At 60.8% G+C, this 16,688-nt stretch overlaps 1 protein-coding gene across 2 annotated transcripts in view; it reads right to left on the bottom strand.

Moving 5' to 3' along the window:
- Nucleotides 1-16,427, bottom strand: part of HTRA3 (HtrA serine peptidase 3) — a 38,605-nt gene extending 22,178 nt beyond the window's left edge. Inside the window, exons 1-2 of one of the 2 annotated variants that reach the window (XM_003816489.8) lie at nucleotides 15,778-16,427; nucleotides 3,487-3,586 (exon numbers count right to left, since the gene is read on the bottom strand). In XM_003816489.8, coding sequence (XP_003816537.4) covers nucleotides 3,487-3,586; nucleotides 15,778-16,162 — 485 coding nt within the window. In that variant the 5' untranslated portion in view covers nucleotides 16,163-16,427. The remainder of the gene's footprint in view (nucleotides 1-3,486; nucleotides 3,587-15,777) is intronic. The other variant, XM_034951927.4, reaches the window with a different exon arrangement.
- Nucleotides 16,428-16,688: the final 261 nt, after the last annotated feature.

Here is a 16,688-nt window from a genome sequence, read left to right as displayed (position 1 = left end):
AGGAAGGGAGGCTCCCCAGAGGCTGGGGCAGATTCCTGATCAACCCGACAGGGTGAGTGCTGGGAGGGCTGAGAAGGCTTATTCCCACCTCCCTCCACCCTCACCCCCAGGCTAGCTGCCTAAAGCCCCAAATGTGGCAGTGCTGGCAGTAGGCAGATGCAGGACCCGAGCCCTAGACACCCTGAGGGCAGGGGTGCACAGGCACAGATAAGGCCAGCCTGGGCCCTGCCCTCTGTGAACGGAGTGGAGCTGGCCTGGGTTTGCATTGGTGTTCGCCGATGGGCAACAATCCCCAGTTCTCACCAGAGCTCTCTGAGTAGAAACCACAGCCCCACGTCCAGCAGGGGAGGAGGCTGAATGCCAGACACAGCCTGGGACCTTCTCCAGGGTGGGAACCTTCGGGACCCCAGCGTGGGGCCCAGCCCAGAGCAGGTACTCACTCCCTGAGGCTGCTTAGTAGAGATGAGCAAGGAAAATGTGCGAGGGACAAAGTATGGAGGGATGGGAACGTCTGGCACATGCAGGCAGGTGACAGCAAGAGACAAAGCATGGAGGGATGGGAGCGTCTGGCACGTGCAGGGAGGTGACAGTCTCTGCAAAGTACAGGAGCTTCGCTATGACCCACAGGACCAGAGATGGCAGCGAATGCCACCCTGTGCTCCCTCTGAGGCAGGCAGGCCATTGAATGCTCATGGGCACCCTGCAAGGGGGGTGCTGTGGTGAGCTGTGTCCCTGCCAAGAGATACGGCCAAGTCCTAACCCCATAGACCCGTGAATGTGACTTTATTTGGAAACAGGGTCTTTGCAGGTGTCATGAAGTTACGGTGACATCAGAGTGTGTCTGTGTTGTCTTTAAGGGAGGGAAGTCCAGACTCACAGAGGGGAAGGCCATGAGATGATGGAGACAGAGCAGAGAGAGGGGTCTAAGGGCCGAGGCGTACCAAGGACTGCGGAAAACACTAGAGCCAGTAGAGGGGCCTGGGACACTCCCCCAACATCCCCCAGAAGAAAGCAGCCCTGCTTGATTAGGACCTTGACACCTTGATTAGGACCTTGACACCTTGATTAGGACTTCCGGCCTCCAGAACCATGGGAGCAAACATCTCTGTCATTTTAAGCCATGCAGTCTGTGGTACTTTGTTATGGCAGCCACAAGAAACTACTGTCGTCCCTAACTCTCAGGTCTTCATGGTGGGAAAACTGAGTCCCGAGACGCTGAACTACTTGCCTAGGTCAGGCGGGCAGGCAAAGGGCAAAGCAGGGGTCTGCCCCAGGCAGCCTGGGCATCTGGCCACTTGGCCACCCCACACGGTGACCCCAGCATCTGTCCACTCACATCCGCAGCCAGCTTCTGCCACACCCACTCTGTGTGTGCCCCAGAGTAGGAACTGCACCTGTTTTGCCTGCGGAAGCCCCAAGGTGCCTCACAGGGCCAGGCACCTGCGGGGTCTGCAGAAAATGCCCGCGGCTGCCCACTGGCCTCCATGCCCACACTCAGACCTCAGGTCAGGGGTCACAGCCGGGAGGCCTGTGCTGGAAAAGCATCTGTCTCATCTTTGCTGGGTCTCACCCACCCACTCAGAGCATCAGTCACTGGAGGCTCTGAGGGCGGAAATGGCCTCCCAGCTGGGCTGGAGTCAGTAATTAGTTGGGTCAGAGCCTGGTGGCTGGGGCCTTCCAGAAAGATGCTGCCCCCATCCCTACCTCCTGGAAGGCCAGCAACGTGCCACTTAGCGCATCCAGTTATAATTTCCTCAATGACATGTCTCAGGGCCCGGGGCCCGAGGGAACGGCAGTGAGGGGTCAGTGTGCTGCCAAGGGGGCAGTGAGAGGTCCATCAGCATGGGGCACTGGACAGGGTGGCAACCGGGGCTGTGGGTCCTGCATGGGTGGTGCCTCCAGGGCTGTTTTGAGAAACATGGGCTACACAGCCCACAGCCCAGGGAGCTCCCAGCAGGTGTGGAGGATGTGATGCTGAGGTGCTATATGCCCGTCACGCGCTCTCACACCCCTGTTCAAGGAGCACGGCCTCTGCTGGAGAGCCCGGGATGGGGAGGGCAGAGGGGCCGTGACGCCTAGTGACAGGGGCTTGGACCAGACAAGTGCCAAGCCAGCCAGCAGAGAGGCGGTGCTGGAGCAGGAATCACTCCTGGGATCTCCCGATGAGCCACCAGATGCTCAGTCCCCAGGGCCGGGCCTAGGGCAGTGGAGCCTCGTCACAGGGAGGCTGGAGGCCTCAGGGAAAGTGCCGTGAAAACAAGCAAGTCCCTGGAGCCCTGGCCTGTGGCCTCTGGTGACTGCTCATTGCCGGCTCCTTGTCCGCCTGGACCTGCCGTCTGATCCCTATCAGGGTGGAATGAGGCTTGGTTCCGGGGCCTCCTCATCAGGCTGTTTGCCAGCTCTGTCCACACCCAGGGGCCAAAGGGCCAGGAAAGGTGGATGGGAGAAACACTCTAAACCTCAGAAGAGTCATTCAGTTTGCTTCTGCGGGATATAAGTCAATCTGGGACAAGCCCTCAGGATTCGGTGTGAGCGATCAGACATTGGGCAGTTTGCACAGCAGGAGGTTCTGAAGGCAGGGCTCCCCCACACCAGCTCAGAGGGTCCCTGTGATGGAGGAGATGGGAGAGGTTGGGGCTGGTGGCAGGGACCGGGGCAGGCCCTGTGGGAAGAAGGGGAGGAGGCTTTGCCTGTGCATCTGCAAGGAGAGGTCTTGCTCGGGGGGTGAGGCCACACGGTACGCACCACTTCCTCTACGGGGCTGGGACATCCTGCTTCCCTATTGACCGACTCCACTCATTCATTCATTCTTTTACTCATCCATTGTACACTCACTCATTCCCTCCCTCACTCATTCATTCTGCCACTTCCTCACTCACTCATTCCTCCCCTCACTCATCCGTGCACTGATTCGTGCGTTCACTCACCCATCCCTCATTCCTCCCCGCTCCGGCCACACGGGCCTCGGTGCTTGCAAGCTGCCCCCACTGCCCTGCATCCACTGGCCCAGCTCCTGGGGTGCCTACTTCAGGCTTAGCTTGTGAGGCCTCCCGAGCCCCCGGTTCCCACTGCCCCGAGCCCTGCTCTCTGCCTGCCGTGCCTCTGCTCCTTGCACACACACCTGCTGTCTCCTGGCGTCTCCTCCACTGGGTTCTGTCTGTGTCTGCTTTACTGCACGGCCCCTCAGGACAACCAACACATTGCAGGTATCCAATAGCATGGGCGGCAGCATGAAGGGACAAAGACCCACAGCTGTGCACCTTCTTGGTGCCTACAGCTCCAGCAGGTGCGGAGTCACTTCAGCGGGGATGTCCTTCCCCAGGGGCACACAGGCAGCCGGCAGATGTGACTGAGGTCAGCCTGACCCCAGGCCACTCCAGTTTCTGTGGCCCAGGCTGCAGAATCAAGCCTGGTTTGGGCCCCAGCAGCTGGCGGGTGTACCAGGGAACGCCGGGAGGCAGAGAGGGGCGAGGGGTATTCACCCACCTCAGGAAGAGCTCTATGTGGACCACGGCTGGTGCGATCTTCTCCACCACGTCGGCAATGAAGTTGAACTTGTAGCGCGGGCTGCTCAGCTGGTGGAGACCTGCGCTGGCGGGAAGGGCCAGGTGCGTCAGTGAGACCACGATGCTGCCAGCTCCCAGAGGCCTATGCCCGGTGGGCAGGAGGAGGAGGCTCTTCCTGAGACCCCTGTCCCAGTTCAGAGCCAGCCTCAGCCCACACTGAGCCCGTTGGGGACCCCCTACCACACAGCAGTGCAGTGACACCAGGCATTTGGGAAGGGGCTCGCTCACCCCGAGAATGGTTAAAAAGGCTTCCATGTGCTGGGCTTCCTCGCCCCCCTCACTGGACCCTGCTAGGCTGGGCAGGAGGCTCAGAGAGAGGTTAGGACATTGCCGTGAGCCACACGGGAGTGAGGCCAGGGCTGGATCTCGGGTCAGTCCCCCTGGGCCTTGTCTGTTCCCTCATGCTACAGCAATACCCTTACAGGAGAGAACTGGCCCTCTCCTCATGGGCTCCAGCCGGTCCCTCCGAGCCCTGGGGCTACAGCAGTGTCCAGGCGGGGGTGTAGTGGAAGACCCCCAGGTGACCCTTCTGAGCTACCCAGGCCCGGACACAGTGTGGCCCCTCTGGGCCAAAAGCGCTGCCAATTTCTGAGTCCACAGGGCCCTACATCTGTGTCTAACTTGGCCACACCCCAGCCCGACTTGCTAGATGGTTCACGAACTTCCCTGGACCCTTCCCGGGCTCAGATTCCTGCTGCCGTCAGCAGTAGGGGCTGTGGCTGCCAGGACCACAGGCCTGAGGCATGCAGTGGCACGGGGCCCACAGCCCTCGGGGTTCCCTGCATGGGCCTGTGCCGGGATCTCTCCAGTTCCCACCATCTGGAACCCATGCTGCTCAGCCTCGCTCGTGGCTCCCGAGCCCCGCAATGAGCAACTGGGCTGGGGGCTGCACACACCAGGGGTTCGGCTGGGCCTGGCTGCTTTCTAGCTGTGTGGCCTCAGACAGATTACTTACGTTCTCTGGGCCTCAACTCCTCATCTGAAAAATGGGACTGAATATGCCCTCCTACCACATATGTGGGAACTGAGTGTGGAGGACTGCAAACTTCGAGTCCCTGCCCGGGGGGCTACCCACCTACCCAGCCACCTTGGCAATGGGGAGCAAAGAGGGCTCAGTCCATAACGTCCAGCTTTGCAGCCCACATTCCTCTTGATCTCTGGGAAGTGGCCAAGCATGGGGACCGAGGGAAAATCTGGTTTTCTGGATCGTCCAAAGGCACGAAGATACCATGGTGGATGCCACTGTGGGGGCAGGGCCCGGGCCGCGGTCCATGCTCTAGGAATCATCACAGGCCAAACACAATCCCCAGGCACATCCCAATTCATTCACCCAACTCTCCGGGGGCAGCCAGGGGAAGGAAACTTTTCCTCTATTTTAAAGGTGGGGACACTGAGGCTCTGTAAGAAGAACCCCCCTGCCCAAGGACTCACGGCTGGGAGGGGAGAACCAGGATCTGAACGCAGGCCGCAGGCCTCCTTTCCCTGGGTGCCCCCACCTCTGCCCTGCGGCTCCCCAAGGCCCTGAAGAACCCTTTAGCCTGAGCTGGGACCTGGGGGGTTGGCTCGAGCTCTGGTGTTGGGTCTCCCAGACTTCCGACGTCTGCCTCTCAACCGGCCCGCAGGCACCAACCACACCAGCCCTCGTCCACTTCAGTCAGCCTGAATCAAAGGCCACCTGTCTGGGGTGGCTAGAGCCTGGCTGGGAGACGCCGGCCACTGCGAGGCTCCTCATAGATCAAACCACTGCGGCAGAGCGGGGTCTCAGGTTCAGACGTCACATTAACAAACACCCCAGGGGCAGGGCCTGCTGTGGGCCCAGGGCTCTCTCTGCCCACGTTTGCTTCCATGAGGGATGCGCTGCCCTGCTCGACACCTACAAAGCAGGCGGCTCCCTTGGTGAGGTGAAGCTGCCGTGCGGCCCGAGTGGGCAGCCCAGGCCTGTCTGCTTCTCCTCCCTGCCCCTGGGAACTTGAGTTCATTTTCTAGCACCCAAGTAGAGAGGAAGGACACCAGCCACAAAGCCTGCTTCCCTGGTGAGGTTTGGAGCTGGTTCGGAGCTCTCACAAGATGCGCTCAGACCCACAATTTCCACGACCCAGAGGGATCCCAGGGCAACCCCCAGGCCCAGGCCCTCCTCCCTCCAGGAGGGAGGACTCAGCCGGTCTGCTGCTCCCCTGTGTGCCCTGGGGCCTGAGGCTGGCACACCATGTGCCTCGCCTGAGGAGAAGCGCCAGGGCACGGGCACAGCCCCCAGTTGGGACCATATTACCTCTCCTACCGTGTAGCCTTTGTCGGGCCACCAACTCCAGTTTCTGCTCATCATCCACCTCTCTACACCTCCCCCTGCACGACCTCTCTCTACTCTCCCTACCAAGATGCTCTGGTTGGTCCTGGGCCAGGCCCTAATCCTGCCTCCTCCAGGCAGCCCCCCAGCAGCCCCAGTTGTACCGAATCTGCCGCTGCTCACAGCCTTATTCAAGCCACGCGTGCAGGGTGCCTCCTGTGTGCCCACCTGTGACAGCTGCTGGAGACACAGTGGTTCAGCTGGGGGCAAGGGTCAAGTCAGTGACCGACCAGAGACAGCACAGCATCACCAGGGATGAGGCAGAGAGGAGCCCGGCGTGGGGTGGGTGAGTGCAGAGGTGCCCTGACCCAGGCCTGGAAGAGCCCACGGGCAGGGGCACAGCACATGGAAAGCCACAGGCTGAGCCCGCATTGCCTGTGCAGGCAGCCACGGCAGACAGGGACTGGGCCCAGTGTGAACACAGCAGAAGGAGGAATGGCGGCACCTCTCCTCCCACAGGTGATTAGAAAAGCCTGCCTTCCTGTGTGTCTCCATGCTGGACTCAGACACTCCAACACCCAGGGCCGGAAAGCTCTCTGGACCCCAACGTGTCCACCCCCTGCTTGCCAAAGCCCAGCCCCTGGACCCCCTCAAGCGCCTGGGCTGCTGGGCCCCTGAGCTCTGACGCGGCAGCCTGAAGATCTGCACAGCACTGCGGCCTCCACCGCAAGGACTTTCTCCCCAGTGTGGTCTCCCAGAGGTCACTTAAAATAGGTGACACTCGATTTTATAGGGGATGATTTGTTTTTAAACCCTCTGTGAAATATTCGTTAAGTAAAAGCCTTGCAGGAAACATCAAAATTCTACTACATGGTGGTTATTTGTGGTTGGGGTAAAGTTACAGTGACTTTTTTTCATTTTTCAAAGAGAAAATAAAACAGGGAGGGAGAGCAAGGCCTGAGACAGAAGGGCCGTGGGGCTGGGCTGGGAGGTGGCCTGTTTCCCACAGAGTCTCCAAAGAGAAGCCCGCACGTGCCCACCCCACACCCCAGGCTCCTTTGGGACAGAGACCATCTGGTTCGCTTCCACACCCCAGTGGTAACCAGCACAGGGTGAGACAGTCGCTGAGACATTTCAGAGGGAAGGGATGGAGGGGGAGGAGGGACGGAGACAGGAGGGGAGGAAGACAGAGAGAAGGGAGAGAAGTTCAAGGGGGCCCTTCTTGATGCTCTCTGAGCCAGCACACAGTAGGTCTGCAAAGAGCACCCTGAAGAAAGAATGTGGGTCAGCTGATTAACCAAGTCTCTAAGCAGCCTCACAAAAGCAGCAGCACTGGCCCATTTTATGGCCCAGGAGACTGAGGCTCAGAGGCAAAGATCAATCACTGAGGGAGGGCAGGCCTGGCGCTGGCCCAGGTCTGCTGGATTTCAGGGTCTAGACAACCCCAGAGCCTGGGGCACCCCTGCAGGGCCCCACCAGGTCCTGTCCCTTTAAGCGGACCTCAGTGGGTGGTGGGGTGGGGGCAGGGGCCCCTGTGCCCCAGCTCCTCCTCCCAACACGCAGATGAATCAGCCATGAATCAGGGGGAAGGGAGGACGTGGTTCCCACTGCCTCTTTCCACAGGAAAACCGTGGGCCCCACGGCTGGGAAGCAGACTCTGTTTATTTGGGGGTTTTTGACAACCTCCACCCCCACCCCATCCTCGAGCCAAAGTTCTGAAGTCAACAGTCAGTCTCAACCAGATTCAGCCGTTAGCCTTTTTTTTTTTTTTTTCCTCAATAAACTGGAATCTAAAGCCCTGGAAGTTTCAGTCAGGAAGACCCTGACACAGAGCAAAGCAATCAAGGCCCAAGGCTAGGTGTCTGGTGTCACATCCCAGGAGAGGAAGGGGCGCAACAGGGCAGGGGAGACAAGCAGGGTGCCAGGGCTCCAGCTCCAACAGCCCTGCCTGATGGAACTCCCAGGAGTCCTGGGGGACTGTGGCCAACCCCGAGAGAGGACCACGTGCTGGCTCTGGACAGTCATAACTGCCATGGAACAGATGGCGACACTGAGGCCCAGATACTCTGTGGGGATACTTTGTGTTTGTACACTGCGTAACTCCAGGCCCTTACTGACAAATATCAGAGTGGCCAGCTTCCCTGCAGTTGTGCAGTGCACAACCTGCCCAACTGTATGCATCAGTCCCTCTAGCACATAATGTACAGAGCTGGGACTGACACCCAGTTCTGTTCCTCCATCTCTAAGGTCCCTGCCCCTTCTTTTATTGCCCTCTGCAATTAGCAGACCCCTCTGCCACCCAGTGGTCAGCTGTGAGCTGGGGATGGAGGAGCCATGAGTGGATAGCCATGGGTCCCAGGCTGTGCCCATCTGTCCATAACGGTGACCATGGTCTACAGACCAGATGGCAACCTCTAAGCAGGGCATTCAAGGCCTGGGGTGTCCTGGTCCCATTGACATCTGCAGCCTCACGTGCTGCCACTCTCCCCTGTGGACCTCGGCTCTGCTTCCTGCACATGCAGGCTCCTAAGTGTCACTGTGCCTTTGCACATGTGGTTCCCTCCTCTGGGAATATGCCCTTCCTGTCATTCCTCAGGGCCCAGGCCAGCAGCGCCTCCTCTGGGGAGCCTACCCTGACTTTGCAAGCGTGGTGATCCACCTCTCCTTCTGGGCCCAACAGCACCTCGTACCCTTCCCAAAGCTAGTCCCTTGGAAGTGTACCTGTGGCCTGCACCCCTGCGTCTGGGCTGGACCTGGCCCGCTGCAGTGGGCAGGAAGCGAATGAGGGAGCGAATGAATGCTCTTCAGAGACAGAGGAGCCATTCCAGGGGCCCCCTCAACAGCCCCCAGCCCCGCCCACCACTAAAGGGGCTGCCTCCTGGGTCTAATTAGTTCCCAGGGCAGCTTCCTTTGCTTTTCCTCCTCTGGAAAACTTGCCTGTCCCCTAGTGAACTTTGCCCCACCGAGCCATGTCCCCAAGTGAACCGTGCCCCCACAAGCCTCAGGTCCAGCTGTGGCTCCCCGTGGGGTGTATGCTGCCATCTGCCACCCTCAAGCCCAGAGACCTGTTCATGTGGAACGCAGGCGGGATGAGGGCTGCAGCCCAGGCCCAGAGGAACCCGCTGCCTCCCCCTCCACGGGCCACACCTCGCAGGCGGGACCCGATTTGGGCATGGGACGTCAGGCTGGGCTCCGAAGTTTGTGATCTCATTGAATTCTTGCAGCAATTCTGCAAGACAGGAACTGAGTCCATTTTACAGGCAAGGCAACAAGGCTTAGAGAGGCCATGGGACCTGCCCAAGGTGCACAGCCAGGCCCCGCAAGCCCTGACCTGGGCGCTTCCCCTGCTCCGTGCTGGCCCTTGGCAAATGTGACAACCTGTCCAGCCCCAGGAAAGCTCAACCTAGACCCGAGCTCAATGTGGGGCCAGCCTGGCTCCTCTGGCTGTGAAACTCCACACCCAGCTGGGCCACAGCCAGCCCCTGGGAGGAGGAGGAGGTGCTGCCGCCAGCCTGCCTGTGATTTACCAAGAAGGCTGGTCCTTGTGCACAGTGCCATGGGTCAGGCAGTTCCATGCCACTGAAGGCAAGGAAGACAGCCCCTGGCCCTCCTCTTACAGGAAGCCCTCCCTGCCTTGACCGGGGCCAATGAAACTCCCTCCGGCAGGGCCAGCACATGGCAGCACCTCCACAGACACCGCCTTCCAGCTCCTCCCCTTCCTCGACCCCTCTCCCTCACTCTCACTAACTCCACTTCTGTAAGACGCGTCCACCTGCCATCCTTTCTTCACATCAACTTCTATGAGCCCGGCACCGTGCAAAGCACACTCAGTCCATCATCTCATTTGTCCAGTGACCAGTGAGGAGGGTCCCACTGTTATCCATTTCACAGATGAAGAAACTGAGGTGCAAAGAGCTTCAGAGACTTCTGGGGCAGAGCTGGGACTCCACCCTGAGCAGCCAGACATGAGGGACAGAACTGGGTCCCAGTCCTGGTGCTCTGCCCATTATGTGCTGGAGCAGGGTAATGCACACAGGTGGGCAGGCTGTACATTGCACAATTCCAGGGAGTCACCTGCTACTCCTGTACCAGACCTGGCTTTCAGCTTGGGGAACATATGGACGTGTCCTCGCCATGTCTTTGCTGCATCAAGGACAGCGGTCTATGATTTTAAACCCTGTCTCACCCATTAGTCCACAAACACCCTCATCAAAACCAAGCAAGGCAGACACTTCGAGGTGCTAGGGGCCTGCCTGGTATTCAGAGCACTGGCTGGGGAACCAGGGGACCTGGGCTCAGGGCAGAACCATCCATCCCTACCTGAGTGACCGAGGGCAGCTTCCTACAGTTCCCTGAACCCTTTCTCATACAGGACCAGGACATCAATACCCCAATGATGTGTTGAAGGCTTTGTGGGCCTGGAACACTGCCCAGTGTCACAATGTTGACCCTTGTAAAACCTGGTGGCCTCCCTCCCTCAAAGCAAGCCTGGGCGGAAGGCGTTCAGACCACCTGGCAGGCCCTGGTGAGCCTGTGGGAGGCCGAGGGTGCACAGGCCCCCTTGTACCCACCTCTCCACAACTAGATGCCCCCATCTCCAGAAAGCCCTCCTGATCTAGCCCTCTCTCCACTCTGAAGGTGGTTTCTTCCTCTTCTGGGCTCCATGCATTGTCATTGGTCCCTCACAATGCAGGATGGGGGTTTCACAGGGGTCTGCGGCTGTGGTGATGTGGGCAGGAGGCAGTGGTCGGGGTCACCAAGCCTGCGAGCCTGCCAGGAGGCTATGCTTAGTCCTGAGGCCGTGGGAGCCATGGCCCAGCTTTCCGCAGGGACGGTCCGGGTCTCGCCAAGTCCCTTCAGGCTGCTGTGTGGGGCTGCACGGGAGGGCAGAGGCCTGTCGGGGGAAGACCACAGGATGGCAGATGGGGTGAGGGTGCATTTGCTAGGCCAAGCCCCGGCAGGAAGGGCAGCTGCACAGCGCCCTGGTCTCAGCTCCAGTCCGGCTGGACTCCTGGCTCCTGGCAGCCTTGGCGAAAGCTCTTGGCCAAGCAGCTCTGCCGGCAGTTCCAAGTCCTCCAGTGCCGCCAGATGCTGTGGCTCAGCACTGCAGCCCCAGCGGGAGTGGGCGGGGCAGGAGGGGAGGCGTCATCTTGCCTGAGTGGTCCCAGATGCTGAACTCCAAGGCATGTGCAGCCCCAGGAAGCTGCTAAGAGGATTACAAATCAAAAGCCAACCCAAGTTCTTCAATAAATACAACCGGGAGATGCTGTCAGAACCTGCTTGGGGTTGCACAATAAAAGCCGGTGATTAAATGCCACCTTGTAAACTGGTCTGGGGCTCTACATTCTGAGCGCATGGCAGGCTCCAAGGCCTGTTTATCTGCAGCCAGAGGAGAGGCTGCACGGCCTCAGAGCTCTGGTTACGCGCAAAGGGAAACCCTTCTCCACACAGGCCCACAGAAACGCATTTATCCCCGCTTTTACCACCCCGTGGATGGACATGTATCCACTCTGTGCAACTGTGCTGCCTTAACATGGACCTGAGAAGATGCGAGGGTTCCCCTGAGAAGTGGTGAGCCTCCGTCGCTGGAGGGATGCAAGAAGGGCCCGGAGGGTTAGAGGAGATTCACACATCACATGGGCCCTCGTCTCATTTCATGTCATCTACAGAGGCCACGCACTGGCCCAGGCCCCTGCCCCGCAAGGCTCCGAGCCTGGAGGAGATGGGGATCACGCAGAGAAGTTGACCCACAGTCACAGCTGTGTGCAGGGCCCACCGGAGACCCTGGGTGTGCTCACCAGGCAATGAAGGATGACCTGGGCACAGTGGCCAGGGCAGGCGGCTCAGGGGCGGTGGGACATCCGGGTGAAGGCAGGATGAGGAACCCACCACGCTAAGGCAAGGGAAGGAAACACCGGGCAGTGGGCACTGTGCGTGCAAAGGCCTCGAGGTGGGAAAGAGACCGGTGAGGCCGTGAGGCCGGAGCACAGGGGATGAGGGGACAGTGGGAGACGGCACCGAGGGTGATGCGGGCCAGGTGGCAGGCACAGGGCCCTGTGAGTCAAGGTAAGTGTTGGGGTGCCTTGCAAGGAAGCCTGCAGGTGATGGGCAGGACAGATTGACCAAGGTGATCCTGGCTGCTGTGTGAGAAGTGATGGAAGGGAGGATGGAGGGGGAAGTCAGAGAGCCCCAGGAGATGTTTTGTGGATGAGCTGAGAGGACTCCCGGTGCACAGGAGAATGAGGGGTGGAGGGCAGCGAGGGGCAGAGGGGAATAAGGGGTGGAGAGGAGTAAGGGTTGGAGGGGAGTGAGGGGCAGAGAGGAATGAGGGGTGGAGAGGAGTAAGGGCCCCCATCCACACAGCTGGGCTGCAATGGGCAGGCCCAGGAAAGGTACCCCCACACCAAGTCCCAAACTGATGAGCCACCATGACGGTGCAGCAGGCATTGAGGGGAGTGAGGGGAAGAGGGGAGTGAGGAGCGGAGGGACGGAGGGGATCGAGGCTCCCCACTGAACATCCTGGTGCTCCTTTCAGTGGGGCTGGGAAGAGTGGAGCCCGAGGCGGCTCCGCAGGCATCTCCACGTGACTCTAACTCAGGAGAGACCTGGGGGCTGGAGATAGGGCCCGAAGTCCCAGCACGTGGGGAGGACTTCATGGCAGATGAGCTTACTGGGGCGGGGGGGCGGGGGGAGGGTGGCAAGAAGGGACCAAGGAGACCTTCCTGCCTAGAGGGGGGGAGAAGGCGGAGGAGCTGACATGGGGAGGGGAGAGGAGAGCACAAGGAACCTCAGCCCACAGGAGGCTGCCCTCACCAGGCAGGACTTCCTCCCAGAAATGCCCGGCAGCGCCTGGCACACCACTAAGTGTGACCGGCACCCAGCAACTTCTGGCTGGGACCTCAAGAGGGCGGAAGGCCGGCTACGCTGCTGGAATACTCCATGGAGGCTAAGCCTGATGGAGCCGGGGGCCCAGGCCTGACCCGACTCCCAGCCTCAGGGGCCCTGCCACCCCTTGCAGAGGAAAAGCCAGGAGGCCCACAGAGCATAGCCTGCAAAGCCAGCCAGACCCAGGCCAGGCCCAGCCGGGTCACTTCCTGACCATGTGACCTCAGAGCAGTCCCTCACCCTTCCTGGCCTCCGGCAGCACATCTGTGGTGCCTGGGAAAGGACCAGGCTTGCCGTGGGAAATGAGACAGGGCTGGGGAGAGGCCGGGCACCCAAGGCCTCCACAGGGAGTGGACTCTGCGTGTCGCCCTGCCGAAAGCTGGCTGTCCAAGGTCCCCGTGCACCGGGCTACAGTGGCAGGGCTGCACACCATCCACAGTGTGAATGGCGCCCTGGAGATGGCCAGCAGCCTCCCACCTGCACTCTCTGCCTCCCCTCCCCACCGGGCCCCATTTCCTCACCTGGCTCCGTGGGCTCTGGTGGCGACAGGGCTCTTGGGTCCTGTGCAGGTCTCTGCCTTGCCCACGCCCTCTCTGTCCTCCCCACCCTTCCCCAGGCAGCTCCCAGTCCTCCTCCACAGCTTGGCACAGAAGCGCCTCCTTGGGAGAGCCTCTCCTGACCTTGCTGGGTGAGACAGATTTGGGTCGGTCGCCACAGTGATAACAACATATGAAACAATGTGGTCTGGGGGTCACCCATCAGGCAAGGGGCGTGTGCCTTCGTGCCTGGCAGCAGCTCTCCTGCAGGTGCTGCTGTCGTCCCCGCTTCTCATTTGAGGAAACTCAGGGTGAGCAAGTGGTCTAAGGTCACCTCATCGGGAAGAGGCGCGCTGGGACTGCAGACCCCGGAGCACTGAAGCCTCAGCCCATGACCCCAGGCTCGCGGCCGCCTCCTGGCCTTCTGAGCTCCCCATGCACCTGTCTCTGGGGATACGACTATTTTCCTCCTCCCTTCTGTCCCCTCGATGGTCTGTGAGGCTTGAGGGCACCAACAGGGTCTGCTACATGGCTGTGCCCTGTCACCAGCCTGGGGCCAGCCAGGCACAGAGAGAAAGCGCCTCATGACGCGAACTCCAGAAGTCAGTGAGTGTCTCAGAACACCCAGGCTGCCTCCAGCTCCCTGCCAGCCCTGAGCCCTGTAGCCCTATTCTCATAGTGCCTTCCACAGTGGGGAGCGGGGTGGGGAGGTGGCCCCCATGCACACAGCTGGGCTGCAATGGGCAGGCCCAGGAAAGGTACCCCAGCACCAAGCCCCAAACTGATGAGCCACTGTGACAGTGCAGCAGGCGTTGAGTCAATGACAACGTCTCCAAGACCCCGCAGCCCCACACTCGCACCCCTCAGCCTCCTGGGCAGTCTCAACACAAGCCGGACCTCATCACCCTCACCCCCATGATGGTTTGAACATGTTCCCTCCAAAACAGAGGTGTTGCCAATGTGATGGTATGAAAAGGTGGGGTGTTAGGAGGTGATGAGGTCACAAGGGTTCCTCCTTTCGAGCGTGGGCAGAAGCTCCTTATGAGAGAGGCTACAGGCAGCGGGGTGGGAGGTGGCCCCCATGCATACAGCTGGGCTGCAATGGGCAGGCCCAGGAAAGGTTCGGCCTTGTCCCTGCCTGCACTTCTGCCGTGTGAAGACGCAGCTTCCTCCCTTCCACAGAGTGCAGCCCTCACCAGACAACCGAGCCTGCTGGCACCTTGGTCTTGAACTTTCCAGCCTCCAGAGCTGCGAGAAATACATCTCTGTCCTGTATAAACTGCCCAGTCTCAGGTGTTGTACCAGCACAAGGTGGACTGGGACTCCCTGCCAAACCCTGCGGGGGCTCTTCCACATAATCCTAGCTAATCTCGAATGATGCTTCCCACACGGGGCTCCCAGGAACCCCACCGTGCTGGGAGGAGGTCACGTGTTCTGCCAGAAAAGAAGAGCTCTCTGTTGAAATTCTCTGGGGAAGCCCTGGGTTTCATCAATTGAGGACACTGCAGGTTTTCTCAGAACCTCTGATAGATTGAGCCTGTGAGTCTCCACTACAGGAATAGAGCGCTCAGTTCCCCAACCTTTTTACACCATGAAAACACTTGGAATTGTGTTCAGCGGACCGCAGAAAAATGAGGAAGCCCTCTGCAGGCTTCCCAGGTGCCCCGGCAGTTGGTGCTCCCCATGGTGCTCCTGAGGCTCCACGGAGCCTGTTCTGGCAGCTGCTGCATCTCTCCCTGCCACCTGCAAGCTGATGGCACACAGGACCCTGACTCCTATCCATGAACCTGGGGCCCGTCGCCTGTCTTCAGTGAGACCCTGTCCGGCCACAGCAGAGTCTGCTTTCCTAAGAGGCACCCCAAACAGGGAAAAAGGTACAGCAGGTTTTCCAGCATTTTCTTCCACGTACAGAGTCAACCTGCACGGTGAGATGCAACCTAGAGCCGACTGCCTCAAGGGAGGCTGTTCTAGGGTCTGACCCCGACATTCTCTCCCCCAAGCAGCCTCTCCCTGGGGCGCCCTAAGCAGTTCAGGGACCTGCACCCTGACCCTTCCCACACAGTCCTGTGGAGACATGCACTTAACCACGGTCTCCAGGAAAGAAGGCATCACCCAAGAGGGCACCCGGGCTGGAGAGTTAGGGCAGGAAAGAGTGCCCTTCACTCAATACCCGGACAGAGCAGGGGTCCAAGGATCAAGGGAATGGGCACAAGACATCAGTTCTGAAGAGACCAGAGCTGGAAACAGTCCTAGATGAGGCCCCTCGGGTGGCCAGGAGACCACCGGGTTTCCCTTTTGACTCTAATTCTGTGACCTTGGGGACAGCGGTTTACCTTTCTGGGCCTCAGTTTCTTCATCTGAAAGACCAGAGGGCTGGTGGGATGATTTCTGAAGGGCCACCCAGTGGTGCCCAGGGAAGGGCGACCTCGAGCTCGGCCCTAACTCCCGGCCTTAGTTTCCCCAAGAGAAAGAAGCTTCACTTCCTCCCTGGCCCCCGAGCGCTTACCCAACGGGCAGGCGCCCTTCTGCAGCTGGCGCACGGGCGTCCCGGAGAGCTGCAGCGCGCGGCGGCTGGCCGCCTGCAGCGCGCACACGTTGGCATAGGTGTGCCCGTCGGTGCCACACACGGCGTGCGACCCGCGGCAGCGGCACAGGCCGCGCACGCACTCCAGGCTCTCCCCGCAAGGCGAGTCCAGAGGGCCGCCACAGGGCTCGCCCTCGCTGGCGGCGCACACCAGGCAGCAGTTGCAGAGGTCGGGCACGTAGCCGCCGGGGCAGCGGGGGCTGGGACACCGCGACACGTCGCAGCGCGCGGGACACGGCGCCGCAGGGGGCTCCCGGGCCAGCGCCAGCGCGGCCAACGCGGCCAGGAACAGCGCTCGCGCCTGCATGGCGGCAGGGCCGGCGGCGGGTGGCAGCGCCGGAGACCGGGCAGGGGCCGGCGGGGACAACGAGGCCGCTGCGGGGCCAGGCGCCGGGCGCCTACGGATGGGACTGGGGCGGACGCGCGGTCACATGCGCCGGTGGCTCAGGCTGGCGGGCGTCAGGGCGGCAGGGGCATCCCCAGGGCGCAGGGAGCGCAGGGACTTCAGCTCCCTCCAGCCTGACTGTCCGCGGGCGGCGGGCCCCGAGCCTTTAAAGGCGACCGCCCAGCCCGCCCTCGCTGGAAGGGGCGGCCCGGCCCCTCCGCCAGCCCCGCCCAGGCCCCGACAGGGCCCCGCCTGGCCTTCCGGGCCTGGACCCACCCGGCAGGCCTTGGGACTCTGGTCGGCCTGGTCGAGAAAACCCGAGGCTACAGACACGCAGGGGTCCTTTCTGGTGGGGACCCCCGGGCCCAGCCTATCCCAGAAACCTTGGGGGATGCGTTCTCCCCGCTCTGGAGGGGTCTGTCCGGGTCCAGTCTCCTCTGTGCCTCAG

Source organism: Pan paniscus, chromosome 3, assembly GCF_029289425.2.
Source record: "Pan paniscus chromosome 3, NHGRI_mPanPan1-v2.0_pri, whole genome shotgun sequence".
Taxonomy (NCBI): domain Eukaryota; kingdom Metazoa; phylum Chordata; class Mammalia; order Primates; family Hominidae; genus Pan; species Pan paniscus.
The sequence above is the reverse complement of the archived record's forward strand: the minus strand, read 5'-3'. Positions and strand labels throughout refer to the sequence as shown.